The 15,355-nt window shown below is 55.6% G+C and overlaps 1 protein-coding gene across 1 annotated transcript in view; it reads right to left on the bottom strand.

The window, feature by feature from the left end:
• Positions 1 to 15,355, bottom strand: part of LOC132077670 (IgGFc-binding protein-like) — a 62,873-nt gene that overhangs the window by 22,449 nt on the left and 25,069 nt on the right. Inside the window, exons 32-56 of the mRNA XM_059479492.1 lie at positions 14,838 to 15,079; positions 14,459 to 14,742; positions 14,071 to 14,348; positions 13,168 to 13,766; positions 12,245 to 12,809; positions 11,894 to 12,093; positions 11,410 to 11,790; positions 10,763 to 11,049; positions 9,626 to 9,759; positions 9,365 to 9,514; positions 8,504 to 8,763; positions 8,315 to 8,399; positions 7,782 to 7,874; positions 7,042 to 7,131; positions 6,429 to 6,670; positions 6,050 to 6,333; positions 5,662 to 5,939; positions 4,759 to 5,357; positions 3,836 to 4,400; positions 3,485 to 3,684; positions 3,001 to 3,381; positions 2,354 to 2,640; positions 1,217 to 1,350; positions 956 to 1,105; positions 95 to 354 (exon numbers count right to left, since the gene is read on the bottom strand). Coding sequence (XP_059335475.1) covers positions 95 to 354; positions 956 to 1,105; positions 1,217 to 1,350; positions 2,354 to 2,640; positions 3,001 to 3,381; positions 3,485 to 3,684; positions 3,836 to 4,400; positions 4,759 to 5,357; positions 5,662 to 5,939; positions 6,050 to 6,333; positions 6,429 to 6,670; positions 7,042 to 7,131; positions 7,782 to 7,874; positions 8,315 to 8,399; positions 8,504 to 8,763; positions 9,365 to 9,514; positions 9,626 to 9,759; positions 10,763 to 11,049; positions 11,410 to 11,790; positions 11,894 to 12,093; positions 12,245 to 12,809; positions 13,168 to 13,766; positions 14,071 to 14,348; positions 14,459 to 14,742; positions 14,838 to 15,079 — 7,028 coding nt within the window. The remainder of the gene's footprint in view (positions 1 to 94; positions 355 to 955; positions 1,106 to 1,216; positions 1,351 to 2,353; positions 2,641 to 3,000; positions 3,382 to 3,484; positions 3,685 to 3,835; positions 4,401 to 4,758; positions 5,358 to 5,661; positions 5,940 to 6,049; positions 6,334 to 6,428; positions 6,671 to 7,041; positions 7,132 to 7,781; positions 7,875 to 8,314; positions 8,400 to 8,503; positions 8,764 to 9,364; positions 9,515 to 9,625; positions 9,760 to 10,762; positions 11,050 to 11,409; positions 11,791 to 11,893; positions 12,094 to 12,244; positions 12,810 to 13,167; positions 13,767 to 14,070; positions 14,349 to 14,458; positions 14,743 to 14,837; positions 15,080 to 15,355) is intronic.

The following is a 15,355-nucleotide window of genomic DNA, read 5'->3' as shown; positions in this document are numbered from 1 at the left end:
GAATGGTTCCCAGCATTAGCTCCAGCTGCTTGTGTGAAGAGCCATTAGAAAGCACAGCTCCTCTGAGGTGACACTGAGAGCCTGGTGGCCTTACCTGGAAGTTTCCTGTGGTGTTCACTGTGACCTCTCCCAAGTACCACCTGTCTCCATGGTTCCCAGCTTCTTGCCAGACCTCCACCAGCTCCTCACCCTTCTGCACATACACCCGCAGGGCCATGGTTTGAGCAGTTCCGTACATGTGGTACCAGAAGCGGAAGCAGAGTGTTCCTTCCCAGCTGCACTCCGGACTGACCAGGCGAGCCACAAAACCGGGGAGAGTATCAGCACTGCCTTGCAGGAAGATGTAGTAGCCATCTGAAACAAAGCACGAGCCACACTGTCACAGATGCATCAGAGCTACCCAAAGCAGCCAGGGACAACCCAAGCACAGTCCTGGGAGCACCCCAACTGCAGTTTCAGGCAGGCCAAAGGAGGGGAGAGCAAACACAGTTCCTTCACAAGCTACAACCCTCCCCAGAACCAAGTGCCTCTATGAATGTGCTCTCAGGGCCATGGCAGATGGATGCTTTGGAATGGGACATGGCAACACCTTCATAGTATTGTCACCGTCCTCACATGGCTCTGCAGAGTTAGAGAACCCTCATCTTTGCCTTCTGGAAAAGCCAGGATCTCATAACAGAGTCACAGACTCATTTGTCTTCCTACGAGACCGACAGGTCATCAAGCTGTGCTTTGCATTCTCCCCTGCATGGCAGGTCCTCGCCTGCTCTGGGGGCAGCACAAATCGATTGCCAGGGCTGGAAATCCTCCCAGAGGAATCATCTGGCCCTCGGGGACTCCAGACAAATTGCTCTGGAGGAAGGCCAGCAAAGACGTGGTATGTGTTTGCTGTTAGAAGTTTGTTGCCATCTTTGTGGGGACACCCCTCAGCCTGTGTCCTGATTGCTGTTCCTACCTCCTGTTGTGTGGTCAGAGGATGGGCCAGTATTTGGCGTGGGTGTTGGGCCTTTGTTCCTTATCCAGTCAATGCTGCTGTAATCTGCCTGGACCCACCCACACAAGTCCTCTTCAAACGTGCAGGCAAAATTGCAGTCTGTTGGTGGAGCTGAACATGGGGCAGAAAGAAAAGCAGAGGTTTTAGAGTGAGCGTGAGGCTACCTCTTCCCCAAGAACAGCAGGGCTCAAGTATATCCATGCACATCTATGGCATGCCCACGGAGAGGCAAGAGTGGCCAGCCAAGGGGGAACAGCTTGTCATAGCCACTAAAGAGCTCAGATGGGAGACAGCAGTACCTGTGCTCGTTCCAGGTGACGGTGGCGTTGTTGTATCTGGAGGTGGCGTTGTAGTGCCTGGAAAGGGAGGCAAGGTTGTAGGAGCAGGTGAATGAAACAGAGTGAAGCACAAGTGGAGGAGGAGGTATGTTTGATAATGGAGATTTGGTCCCAAATGGGGATGTTGCACAATTCCCATAACACACCCCACTCCATTGCAAACAAAGCGCAGGACAGGGTTTCCACCTGTCTGGAAGAGTCTCCTCATGCAAGGGCTGGCTCACCAGAGTGGTTAGTCATGTGATACATGGGGAAATCTCCGGCCCATGAACTGCGCCCAGAACTGCCCCCCTCCTTGTCCCTGAGATTCAAGGAAATCAGAGGTGGTCAACAGAAGGCTTACCACAGACAGTGCCAGCACTCCAGTCTCCCAGAGCAACGCCCGCCTCAGCACAGGCTGCAGCATAGGCCCCCAGGTCATTGCAGAGCTGCTCCGTGCTGCCACCCGTGGCACACTGGTCATAGACACAGCTCTCAAAGTATGTCTTGGGTGGCAGAACTGCATGGCATGGCTGGAATGGGCCACCGAGTTGTGTGAGGAGTGAACACTGCTGCTTAGCTGCCTCCTCTTCAGCAGGGGAGCAGGATGCAGGTGGGCTGATGGCTGGGTCACACCTACAAAGCAGACAAACAGCCCTGAGTTCCCTGCAGCCTGTTGACAGCAGCCACTGCATTTCCTGACCTACTCCCCAGCCAGAACCTCAGCTTCTGCAGTCCAGATCCCTCTCTTAGAAAGGCAGCCATGGCTGTCACTTGCAGGGGTGGAACACATGCCCCACAGGCACCATTGCCCTCCCTGGTTTCAGGAGGACAGAAACAACCCACTGAGGCAGTTGCGATCCAAGCAACTGAGGAGAAGCATCCTGCCCAAGCTCAGCACATTCTCCCAGGGCTCAGGAAGCTGCCTCTTCTCCCTTGCCCCGCACTTGCCATCACCAGCCCTCCCTCCTGATGTCCCTCATTGCTCCCTTCTCCCACAGTCCCTCCTGTCCTTCATCTGCATGATGGAATAAGGACTCACGGCCACTCATCATCTGGCACCCTCCAGCTGGTTCCAAAGTCGTTGAAGTCGGGTACAACCACCCCATCGGGTCGCATGAAGTCATCCTGCTGGCTCCCAGTGTACGTCCCACACAGCCCACAGAGTTTGTCCTTGTACTTCTCAGACACCTTCACTAGGAGCTCATGGTCCCCATTGAACTGCAGCTGCAGGCCCAGCTTGGTGGAAACCCGCACGTAGGAGCCGCTCAGGGAAATGGTCACGCCGGGGGCAGGAGAAGCAGGCAGGGAGACGAGGGCACCGTTGATCTGGAGAAGGGGAACAGAGGGAGACAGAAGCATGAAGAGGTGCCCTCCAGTGAGAGGTCACTGTTCCTCACTGGGGTAGTGGCAGGGCCAGCGAGCCAGAAGCTCTGCTGGCATGAGAAACCCTGTCCAGGCCTACGAGGACAGCAGCAACTGGACCAATGGCACTCTGAAAGCTCAGGAAAGCAAGCAAGAATCTGTGTCTGCATGGGCAGCCATATGTGGCCCCGCTCAGAGCTCTCCCATGCTGTTCTGAGAGCACGCAGCAGGCTCAGGGAATAGCAAGCTCTCCCTGGGGACAGAGGGGTATTTTAAGAGTGTCCAGTGTGTCTGTTGTTCCCAGGTACAAAGTGAGAGGCTTACGTAGACTGCCTTGTGCTGGCGCAGTGCAATGTGGAGGCCTTCAAGGGACAGTGCCACAGAGTTCAGAGCTGTCCAGCTCTGGCTGCCGCGGTGTTTGTTGCGGGTGGTGATGCTGAAGCCAACAGAGGAGTTGTCACAGCCTGTCACCACTGTGTAGTTGCAGGAGCCCTGGAAGTGGTGGAGCTTCCCATCAAAGGTGCTGTAATGTGGGTCACCGTAGATGTGGCAGACGGCAGTGCCGGCTGGGTAACAGCCCCTCTGGCCATCCTGGACCTTGCAGACCTCGTCCTCGCCACAGGACAGGGCAGAGCAAACCATCTGGCCTTTGGCTTCACACTGGCACCGGCGAGTGCAGTTCTCATTCACGAAGGATTCCCCTTGCTGCAGGCAGGGAAACACCAAACCTCAGTGTGTGAGGAAGAAAAGTACAGGCAGAGGCGTGGCTTGGCAGCGGTCTGCAAAGCAGGGCAGGTTTTTCACTCACAGTATAGTAGTTGCCCTCAAAGTGGCAGCCGCAGCTGGCCTCGGGCACACAGGTGTCTCCGCTCATCAGGAAGCCAGAGCTACATGCACAGCCCTCCACACAAGGCTTGGAGCAGTTCTGTGGGGCTTGTGGGTCAACACAGGTGGCAGGACAGCCGGTCATGCAGTGGTCATAGTAGCTGTTAGGAGGACACTGCAGGGCTGCAATGGGAAGGGGAAAATTAGGACCAGAAAACTCCAACCACAGACAGCCTTGAGGGAAGGGAAAGATCTAAGAGACACATTGGTCAGAGGTTCAGAGCAGAGGCTGTGGCCCATTTCTCTTTCTGGCAATGGCAAGGCAGGTACTCACGGCAGAAGGTAGCATTCCTCCAGGAAAGAACAGTCACACCAGCTGCCTGGCACGCATCAGCATAGGCCTCCAGAGCAGCACACAGGAACTCCTGGCCACCATTCAGGGCACACAGGTCATACAAGCAGGTGTCAAAGTAGTCCTGGGGGTTGATGACGCCACGGCAGCTCTCAAAAGGGCTTGGCCTGGTGGTCAGGATGCCACAGAACTGGTCGGACCCGTAGAGTTTCTCGTCTTCTGCACTGCAGGGTGGGGAGGGCACGGGGACACCGCAGGAGGGGTCACTGTCTGGCACCTGCCAGCTCTCCCCCAGAGCATTGGAGTCTGTGGCTTGCTGCCCATTGGGCATCATGTATTCATCGTCTCTGCGGTTGTTGAAGTTGCCACACATGCCACAGGTCAGGTTGAAGTAGGTGGTGGGCACCTTCACCTCCACGGAGTGGTCAGCGTCGTAGGACACTCTGAGGCTGAAGTCTGTCTCCAGGACGATGTAGCGACCGCTCCTGCTCACCGTGATGGCCCCTCCTGCTGCGCTCACCGGCAACGTCTGGCGCACGTTGTTCACCTACGGCACACACACCACAGTGGGCCCCGGGCCTGTTCCCGGCCTCCCTGGCTGCTCCTGCCCTGGGAAAGCAGCAGCCAGCCCAGGCACGGCAAACAGCTGTCTGGTATGTGCCCACACCCCAACAGGCCTGGGGTCCACAGAGCTGTGTCATGGGTTCTGCACTGTGCTCAACATGGCCCATGCTCCCCATTTGACTCTTCGTCCTCCAGCCCCTCCCAAAAGGGAAAAAAAAGCCACCCGGTGCCTTCAGGGAAACCCACCCATTCCTGGGACTTCTGGTGCATGCCAGAACCTGATAACAGCAGCCAGACCTGCCTTGCAGCTTCCCCATGCTCATTCCAGCCCCACTGCGTACCAGCACGTGGCTCTTCTGCTGCTTGACAATGACGATGCGCTGTCCGTACACCTCAATCACAACTTCGCGCACGTAGGACACCCGGGTGCTGCCACGGTGCTCGTTCTTGGCCTCCACGTTGAAGTAGGGCAGGGAGGTGGTGTTGGAGCACACTTTGGCCAGGGTGTAGGTGCAGTTGCCCATGAAGTTGTGCGTCACCTTGTCAAAGGTTTGGTAGTGGGGGTCCCCGTGGACGTGGCAGATGCCGTAGGAGTGTTCAAGGCACACGGGTTTGCCGTTCTGCACCCCGCAGAACTGGCCCGCAGGGCAGGAGGCATTGAAGCACTGCACTTTGCTTCCCCGAGAGGGACAGGTGCACTTGGAGGAGCAGGTGTTGTCCGTCCAGAACTCAGAGCCCACGGGGTAGTGCTGCCCGTTGTGCCAGCACCCACACTGCTGGCTGGACACGCAGCGGTCGTTGTAGAGCAGGTACCCGCTGTCGCACACACAGCCCTCCACGCACGGCAGGCTGCAGTTGTAGGGAGCTGTTGGGTCAACACAGGTGGCAGGGCAGGCTGCAGCACAGGGCTTGTAGTGACTGTTGGCTGGACAAGCAATCGCTGCAGAGACAGATGACCCAACAAATTACTTGGGGAACAGAACACACATTTCTGCTGAACATCCCCCTTTGAAAAAGTAGCTCTATATCGATTTTCTCTATGGTGTCTTTGGCTCTACATGTATGCTCAGCCCTACCCAATCAAATGAAACACAGTCAACACAACTGGTGCCTCCAATACTGATAGCTACCTGTATATCCCTACAGCCCATAGGGAGAATAGTTCTTTCTCGCCAGCTCCCTCTTCCAGTCCTGTCCTGTGTTTGCCTGAGAGTAGCAGCCCCAGGTACCATGTCTGGACTTACGGCAGAAGGTTGCGTTCCTCCACGCAGGTATCTGCACACCGAGTGACTGGCAGGCATCTGCATAGGACTGCAGGCTCTTGCACAGGGTCTCGCGGTCCAGCCCCAGCTCACACAGGTCATAGCTGCAGGTGTCAAAGTAGCTGCTGGGGCTCAGCACAGCGTGGCACACCTGAAACGGGCCACTGGTGTCATTGAGGAGCCCACAGAAGTGGCTGCTGCTGATCAGTTGCTTGTCAGTCTCATTGCAGGCTGGGGTGGGCAGAGGTCCTGCTGAGCAGCTGTGGAAAGACAGGCAGAAGGGCACCTGAGTAATTTGTGCACTTCTCCTGGTTTCTCCTCCTCCTGCCCTTGCCCAATGTGTCCCCAGGACTACTGGGGCCATACCCACCTGCTGTTGTTGGACACTTCCCAGCTGTTACCCAGGCTGGTGGAGTCTGGCTCCATTGTCCCTTCTGGGTTCTGGAAGTCATCTGCTGCTATCCCGTTGTAGTTGCCACACATGCCACAAACCTTCTGCGCAAAGGAGCTTGGAAGCGTCACCTCCACCCGATGGTTCCCATCAAACTTGACTCTCAAGCCAAAGTCAGTCATGACCATGGTGTAGAACCCACTGGACAAGACCTGCACACCCTCGGATGGGCTGCAAGGCAGGATCTCTTCCACTCCATTGACCTGGAAGGACAGAAAGCCAGACAGGATCGGAGCAGCCCATCTGGCACAGTTCTCTCTGCTCACACAACCGCACAGCATCTCCCTCTCAGGCTCACCGTCACCACTCCGCCCTGTCCCAGCCTTATCCGCAGGTCAGCCACATCGACATCCACGTATCGGACATAGGACACACGGGTGTTGCCTCCCCTGTGCTCGTTGGCCGCTTCCACGTTGAAGTAGGGCAAGGAGCTGTTGCTGTCACACAGCTTGGAGAGGGTGTAGGTGCAGGTGCCCATGAAATTGTGTAACTGCTTGTCAAATGTGTGGTAGTGAGGGTCTCCTTCCACCACACAGGTGCCTGACAGTGGAAAGACCAGAGGAAACTTTCAGCTGAGCACCTCCTACTGCCTCTTCTCCCCAGCTCACTTTTTTCAAACAGTATCTAGTGCATGACTGGTCTATTGCCTTTATGGACAAGCAGAGGCATTCTAGATCTGTATCACGATATTATTAATTTTTACAGACATACTGTTCAAAGCTACTGAGACATCCTATTGCTGGAAGCACAGCTGTTCCACACATACCCTTAGCAAGGGAAGAGCATGCAAAGCATGTCTAATTATTGAGAGAGACTGAAATGAATCAAATAACAGCCCTTAAACAGAAATGTACCACGTTCCCAGTATGGATTTTGGAGAGGACTCAGAACTCTAGGAATAATAGCAGTACCTGAGGTCATTCCTGGTGGTGTTGTTGGTCTTGGTGTTGATGGTGTTGTAATGTTAGGCAGCAGAGTAGGGGTTGTAGTAGGAAGTGGACCTATGGAGAGACACAGGAAGAAGGGGCAAGTGTCAACACGGGCCTCTGTTGTAAGCAGCTAATCCAGCCTTCCTCTAAAAGCAGACACACTGGCCTGAGAGACCAAGGGCAGGGATGGCCCTGTTATATCTCTGCAAAAGTGCTACCACCAGCAGCACAACTGGGAGATAGGAGGAGGCACATCCTCCTTTGGTACAGACCCACCACCCCGTGTCATGGGTCTTGGAGGAAGCAAAATGAAGAGTTTCAACAAGCAGAATCAGAAGGGGATGGGAGGTGGCAGCACTTGAGGAGGGTGTGGGTCGGGTTGGTGAGGTGGTGAGTACAGGCTGCATTGTGGTGCCTGGCACAGCTCTCATGGGCGTTGGTGTCAAAGGACCTAGCACGAGGGAGAGTTAGAAGAGATGTGCAACGACAGGGGAGTTTTGTTGCGAGGCACCTTGACCACTCATCACAAACAGCCAAAAAGCCAAAACCAGAAAGGCTCAGGATGCCCAGGACAGACACAGAACAGTGACTCCGCATCAAAAACAATTCCAACAGCATAGACAGAATGAAGAGACAGACATGCCCCATGGTGATGGACATGGAGGAAACAAAATGAACACTTTTAAGGAGGAGTAGGAGACAGGGATGAAGCATGGCAGTACCTGAGCTGGGTGTGGGTCTGGTTGGTGAGGTGGTGACTACAGGCTGTGTTGTGTTACCTGGCAAGGGGACCGTGGGTGTTGGTGTCGGTATACCTAGTAGAAGAGACAGTTAGAGAGATGTGTACCAACAAGGGAGGTTTGTTGCAGACTGCTGGTTCCCTCACCCTTCTGAAGTACGCAACACCATGACCAGGCATAGCCAGGACAGGGATTGAAGAGTGTCATCTCAGGCAGAGCTGTCCCACTCCATGGCTCTGCCACCAGCTTAGCTGGGTCACAGCAGCAGATAAGGCACTTCTGTACCTGTGGCCAATGTCTTGTCCTTGGGTCTTATAACATGTGAACTAAAAGAGTGACTGCAGGCATTGCCAGTGCCCCAACCTCCCAGAGGAGAGTAGACTTGGGCACAAGGTGCATCAGTGCCCAAAGACAACCTGTGCTCCTGCCTCTAGCCCAGCTGTGCCTCCAGCACAGCCTGCCGCCTTGGTCAGTGACATGTCTCAAGCTGCCATTCCCAAAGCCAAGCCTTGTACCTGCACAGGCTCCCTGTACAACGGAGAGATCATCCAATGCTATGTTGCTCCTCACATCTTCACCCCATTCTCCGTCCAGCAGGATCTAAGGGAAGGAATGGTTCCCAGCATTAGCTCCAGCTGCTTGTGTGAAGAGCCATTAGAAAGCACAGCTCCTCTGAGGTGACACTGAGAGCCTGGTGGCCTTACCTGGAAGTTTCCTGTGGTGTTCACTGTGACCTCTCCCAAGTACCACCTGTCTCCATGGTTCCCAGCTTCTTGCCAGACCTCCACCAGCTCCTCACCCTTCTGCACATACACCCGCAGGGCCATGGTTTGAGCAGTTCCGTACATGTGGTACCAGAAGCGGAAGCAGAGTGTTCCTTCCCAGCTGCACTCCGGACTGACCAGGCGAGCCACAAAACCGGGGAGAGTATCAGCACTGCCTTGCAGGAAGATGTAGTAGCCATCTGAAACAAAGCACGAGCCACACTGTCACAGATGCATCAGAGCTACCCAAAGCAGCCAGGGACAACCCAAGCACAGTCCTGGGAGCACCCCAACTGCAGTTTCAGGCAGGCCAAAGGAGGGGAGAGCAAACACAGTTCCTTCACAAGCTACAACCCTCCCCAGAACCAAGTGCCTCTATGAATGTGCTCTCAGGGCCATGGCAGATGGATGCTTTGGAATGGGACATGGCAACACCTTCATAGTATTGTCACCGTCCTCACATGGCTCTGCAGAGTTAGAGAACCCTCATCTTTGCCTTCTGGAAAAGCCAGGATCTCATAACAGAGTCACAGACTCATTTGTCTTCCTACGAGACCGACAGGTCATCAAGCTGTGCTTTGCATTCTCCCCTGCATGGCAGGTCCTCGCCTGCTCTGGGGGCAGCACAAATCGATTGCCAGGGCTGGAAATCCTCCCAGAGGAATCATCTGGCCCTCGGGGACTCCAGACAAATTGCTCTGGAGGAAGGCCAGCAAAGACGTGGTATGTGTTTGCTGTTAGAAGTTTGTTGCCATCTTTGTGGGGACACCCCTCAGCCTGTGTCCTGATTGCTGTTCCTACCTCCTGTTGTGTGGTCAGAGGATGGGCCAGTATTTGGCGTGGGTGTTGGGCCTTTGTTCCTTATCCAGTCAATGCTGCTGTAATCTGCCTGGACCCACCCACACAAGTCCTCTTCAAACGTGCAGGCAAAATTGCAGTCTGTTGGTGGAGCTGAACATGGGGCAGAAAGAAAAGCAGAGGTTTTAGAGTGAGCGTGAGGCTACCTCTTCCCCAAGAACAGCAGGGCTCAAGTATATCCATGCACATCTATGGCATGCCCACGGAGAGGCAAGAGTGGCCAGCCAAGGGGGAACAGCTTGTCATAGCCACTAAAGAGCTCAGATGGGAGACAGCAGTACCTGTGCTCGTTCCAGGTGACGGTGGCGTTGTTGTATCTGGAGGTGGCGTTGTAGTGCCTGGAAAGGGAGGCAAGGTTGTAGGAGCAGGTGAATGAAACAGAGTGAAGCACAAGTGGAGGAGGAGGTATGTTTGATAATGGAGATTTGGTCCCAAATGGGGATGTTGCACAATTCCCATAACACACCCCACTCCATTGCAAACAAAGCGCAGGACAGGGTTTCCACCTGTCTGGAAGAGTCTCCTCATGCAAGGGCTGGCTCACCAGAGTGGTTAGTCATGTGATACATGGGGAAATCTCCGGCCCATGAACTGCGCCCAGAACTGCCCCCCTCCTTGTCCCTGAGATTCAAGGAAATCAGAGGTGGTCAACAGAAGGCTTACCACAGACAGTGCCAGCACTCCAGTCTCCCAGAGCAACGCCCGCCTCAGCACAGGCTGCAGCATAGGCCCCCAGGTCATTGCAGAGCTGCTCCGTGCTGCCACCCGTGGCACACTGGTCATAGACACAGCTCTCAAAGTATGTCTTGGGTGGCAGAACTGCATGGCATGGCTGGAATGGGCCACCGAGTTGTGTGAGGAGTGAACACTGCTGCTTAGCTGCCTCCTCTTCAGCAGGGGAGCAGGATGCAGGTGGGCTGATGGCTGGGTCACACCTACAAAGCAGACAAACAGCCCTGAGTTCCCTGCAGCCTGTTGACAGCAGCCACTGCATTTCCTGACCTACTCCCCAGCCAGAACCTCAGCTTCTGCAGTCCAGATCCCTCTCTTAGAAAGGCAGCCATGGCTGTCACTTGCAGGGGTGGAACACATGCCCCACAGGCACCATTGCCCTCCCTGGTTTCAGGAGGACAGAAACAACCCACTGAGGCAGTTGCGATCCAAGCAACTGAGGAGAAGCATCCTGCCCAAGCTCAGCACATTCTCCCAGGGCTCAGGAAGCTGCCTCTTCTCCCTTGCCCCGCACTTGCCATCACCAGCCCTCCCTCCTGATGTCCCTCATTGCTCCCTTCTCCCACAGTCCCTCCTGTCCTTCATCTGCATGATGGAATAAGGACTCACGGCCACTCATCATCTGGCACCCTCCAGCTGGTTCCAAAGTCGTTGAAGTCGGGTACAACCACCCCATCGGGTCGCATGAAGTCATCCTGCTGGCTCCCAGTGTACGTCCCACACAGCCCACAGAGTTTGTCCTTGTACTTCTCAGACACCTTCACTAGGAGCTCATGGTCCCCATTGAACTGCAGCTGCAGGCCCAGCTTGGTGGAAACCCGCACGTAGGAGCCGCTCAGGGAAATGGTCACGCCGGGGGCAGGAGAAGCAGGCAGGGAGACGAGGGCACCGTTGATCTGGAGAAGGGGAACAGAGGGAGACAGAAGCATGAAGAGGTGCCCTCCAGTGAGAGGTCACTGTTCCTCACTGGGGTAGTGGCAGGGCCAGCGAGCCAGAAGCTCTGCTGGCATGAGAAACCCTGTCCAGGCCTACGAGGACAGCAGCAACTGGACCAATGGCACTCTGAAAGCTCAGGAAAGCAAGCAAGAATCTGTGTCTGCATGGGCAGCCATATGTGGCCCCGCTCAGAGCTCTCCCATGCTGTTCTGAGAGCACGCAGCAGGCTCAGGGAATAGCAAGCTCTCCCTGGGGACAGAGGGGTATTTTAAGAGTGTCCAGTGTGTCTGTTGTTCCCAGGTACAAAGTGAGAGGCTTACGTAGACTGCCTTGTGCTGGCGCAGTGCAATGTGGAGGCCTTCAAGGGACAGTGCCACAGAGTTCAGAGCTGTCCAGCTCTGGCTGCCGCGGTGTTTGTTGCGGGTGGTGATGCTGAAGCCAACAGAGGAGTTGTCACAGCCTGTCACCACTGTGTAGTTGCAGGAGCCCTGGAAGTGGTGGAGCTTCCCATCAAAGGTGCTGTAATGTGGGTCACCGTAGATGTGGCAGACGGCAGTGCCGGCTGGGTAACAGCCCCTCTGGCCATCCTGGACCTTGCAGACCTCGTCCTCGCCACAGGACAGGGCAGAGCAAACCATCTGGCCTTTGGCTTCACACTGGCACCGGCGAGTGCAGTTCTCATTCACGAAGGATTCCCCTTGCTGCAGGCAGGGAAACACCAAACCTCAGTGTGTGAGGAAGAAAAGTACAGGCAGAGGCGTGGCTTGGCAGCGGTCTGCAAAGCAGGGCAGGTTTTTCACTCACAGTATAGTAGTTGCCCTCAAAGTGGCAGCCGCAGCTGGCCTCGGGCACACAGGTGTCTCCGCTCATCAGGAAGCCAGAGCTACATGCACAGCCCTCCACACAAGGCTTGGAGCAGTTCTGTGGGGCTTGTGGGTCAACACAGGTGGCAGGACAGCCGGTCATGCAGTGGTCATAGTAGCTGTTAGGAGGACACTGCAGGGCTGCAATGGGAAGGGGAAAATTAGGACCAGAAAACTCCAACCACAGACAGCCTTGAGGGAAGGGAAAGATCTAAGAGACACATTGGTCAGAGGTTCAGAGCAGAGGCTGTGGCCCATTTCTCTTTCTGGCAATGGCAAGGCAGGTACTCACGGCAGAAGGTAGCATTCCTCCAGGAAAGAACAGTCACACCAGCTGCCTGGCACGCATCAGCATAGGCCTCCAGAGCAGCACACAGGAACTCCTGGCCACCATTCAGGGCACACAGGTCATACAAGCAGGTGTCAAAGTAGTCCTGGGGGTTGATGACGCCACGGCAGCTCTCAAAAGGGCTTGGCCTGGTGGTCAGGATGCCACAGAACTGGTCGGACCCGTAGAGTTTCTCGTCTTCTGCACTGCAGGGTGGGGAGGGCACGGGGACACCGCAGGAGGGGTCACTGTCTGGCACCTGCCAGCTCTCCCCCAGAGCATTGGAGTCTGTGGCTTGCTGCCCATTGGGCATCATGTATTCATCGTCTCTGCGGTTGTTGAAGTTGCCACACATGCCACAGGTCAGGTTGAAGTAGGTGGTGGGCACCTTCACCTCCACGGAGTGGTCAGCGTCGTAGGACACTCTGAGGCTGAAGTCTGTCTCCAGGACGATGTAGCGACCGCTCCTGCTCACCGTGATGGCCCCTCCTGCTGCGCTCACCGGCAACGTCTGGCGCACGTTGTTCACCTACGGCACACACACCACAGTGGGCCCCGGGCCTGTTCCCGGCCTCCCTGGCTGCTCCTGCCCTGGGAAAGCAGCAGCCAGCCCAGGCACGGCAAACAGCTGTCTGGTATGTGCCCACACCCCAACAGGCCTGGGGTCCACAGAGCTGTGTCATGGGTTCTGCACTGTGCTCAACATGGCCCATGCTCCCCATTTGACTCTTCGTCCTCCAGCCCCTCCCAAAAGGGAAAAAAAAGCCACCCGGTGCCTTCAGGGAAACCCACCCATTCCTGGGACTTCTGGTGCATGCCAGAACCTGATAACAGCAGCCAGACCTGCCTTGCAGCTTCCCCATGCTCATTCCAGCCCCACTGCGTACCAGCACGTGGCTCTTCTGCTGCTTGACAATGACGATGCGCTGTCCGTACACCTCAATCACAACTTCGCGCACGTAGGACACCCGGGTGCTGCCACGGTGCTCGTTCTTGGCCTCCACGTTGAAGTAGGGCAGGGAGGTGGTGTTGGAGCACACTTTGGCCAGGGTGTAGGTGCAGTTGCCCATGAAGTTGTGCGTCACCTTGTCAAAGGTTTGGTAGTGGGGGTCCCCGTGGACGTGGCAGATGCCGTAGGAGTGTTCAAGGCACACGGGTTTGCCGTTCTGCACCCCGCAGAACTGGCCCGCAGGGCAGGAGGCATTGAAGCACTGCACTTTGCTTCCCCGAGAGGGACAGGTGCACTTGGAGGAGCAGGTGTTGTCCGTCCAGAACTCAGAGCCCACGGGGTAGTGCTGCCCGTTGTGCCAGCACCCACACTGCTGGCTGGACACGCAGCGGTCGTTGTAGAGCAGGTACCCGCTGTCGCACACACAGCCCTCCACGCACGGCAGGCTGCAGTTGTAGGGAGCTGTTGGGTCAACACAGGTGGCAGGGCAGGCTGCAGCACAGGGCTTGTAGTGACTGTTGGCTGGACAAGCAATCGCTGCAGAGACAGATGACCCAACAAATTACTTGGGGAACAGAACACACATTTCTGCTGAACATCCCCCTTTGAAAAAGTAGCTCTATATCGATTTTCTCTATGGTGTCTTTGGCTCTACATGTATGCTCAGCCCTACCCAATCAAATGAAACACAGTCAACACAACTGGTGCCTCCAATACTGATAGCTACCTGTATATCCCTACAGCCCATAGGGAGAATAGTTCTTTCTCGCCAGCTCCCTCTTCCAGTCCTGTCCTGTGTTTGCCTGAGAGTAGCAGCCCCAGGTACCATGTCTGGACTTACGGCAGAAGGTTGCGTTCCTCCACGCAGGTATCTGCACACCGAGTGACTGGCAGGCATCTGCATAGGACTGCAGGCTCTTGCACAGGGTCTCGCGGTCCAGCCCCAGCTCACACAGGTCATAGCTGCAGGTGTCAAAGTAGCTGCTGGGGCTCAGCACAGCGTGGCACACCTGAAACGGGCCACTGGTGTCATTGAGGAGCCCACAGAAGTGGCTGCTGCTGATCAGTTGCTTGTCAGTCTCATTGCAGGCTGGGGTGGGCAGAGGTCCTGCTGAGCAGCTGTGGAAAGACAGGCAGAAGGGCACCTGAGTAATTTGTGCACTTCTCCTGGTTTCTCCTCCTCCTGCCCTTGCCCAATGTGTCCCCAGGACTACTGGGGCCATACCCACCTGCTGTTGTTGGACACTTCCCAGCTGTTACCCAGGCTGGTGGAGTCTGGCTCCATTGTCCCTTCTGGGTTCTGGAAGTCATCTGCTGCTATCCCGTTGTAGTTGCCACACATGCCACAAACCTTCTGCGCAAAGGAGCTTGGAAGCGTCACCTCCACCCGATGGTTCCCATCAAACTTGACTCTCAAGCCAAAGTCAGTCATGACCATGGTGTAGAACCCACTGGACAAGACCTGCACACCCTCGGATGGGCTGCAAGGCAGGATCTCTTCCACTCCATTGACCTGGAAGGACAGAAAGCCAGACAGGATCGGAGCAGCCCATCTGGCACAGTTCTCTCTGCTCACACAACCGCACAGCATCTCCCTCTCAGGCTCACCGTCACCACTCCGCCCTGTCCCAGCCTTATCCGCAGGTCAGCCACATCGACATCCACGTATCGGACATAGGACACACGGGTGTTGCCTCCCCTGTGCTCGTTGGCCGCTTCCACGTTGAAGTAGGGCAAGGAGCTGTTGCTGTCACACAGCTTGGAGAGGGTGTAGGTGCAGGTGCCCATGAAATTGTGTAACTGCTTGTCAAATGTGTGGTAGTGAGGGTCTCCTTCCACCACACAGGTGCCTGACAGTGGAAAGACCAGAGGAAACTTTCAGCTGAGCACCTCCTACTGCCTCTTCTCCCCAGCTCACTTTTTTCAAACAGTATCTAGTGCATGACTGGTCTATTGCCTTTATGGACAAGCAGAGGCATTCTAGATCTGTATCACGATATTATTAATTTTTACAGACATACTGTTCAAAGCTACTGAGACATCCTATTGCTGGAAGCACAGCTGTTCCACACATACCCTTAGCAAGGGAAGAGCATGCAAAGCATGTCTAATTATTGAGAGAGACT

The sequence above is a fragment of the Ammospiza nelsoni genome, chromosome 10, assembly GCF_027579445.1.
Source record: "Ammospiza nelsoni isolate bAmmNel1 chromosome 10, bAmmNel1.pri, whole genome shotgun sequence".
Taxonomy (NCBI): domain Eukaryota; kingdom Metazoa; phylum Chordata; class Aves; order Passeriformes; family Passerellidae; genus Ammospiza; species Ammospiza nelsoni.
Note: the sequence above shows the minus strand (reverse complement) of the source record. Positions and strands in the feature narration are given on the sequence as shown.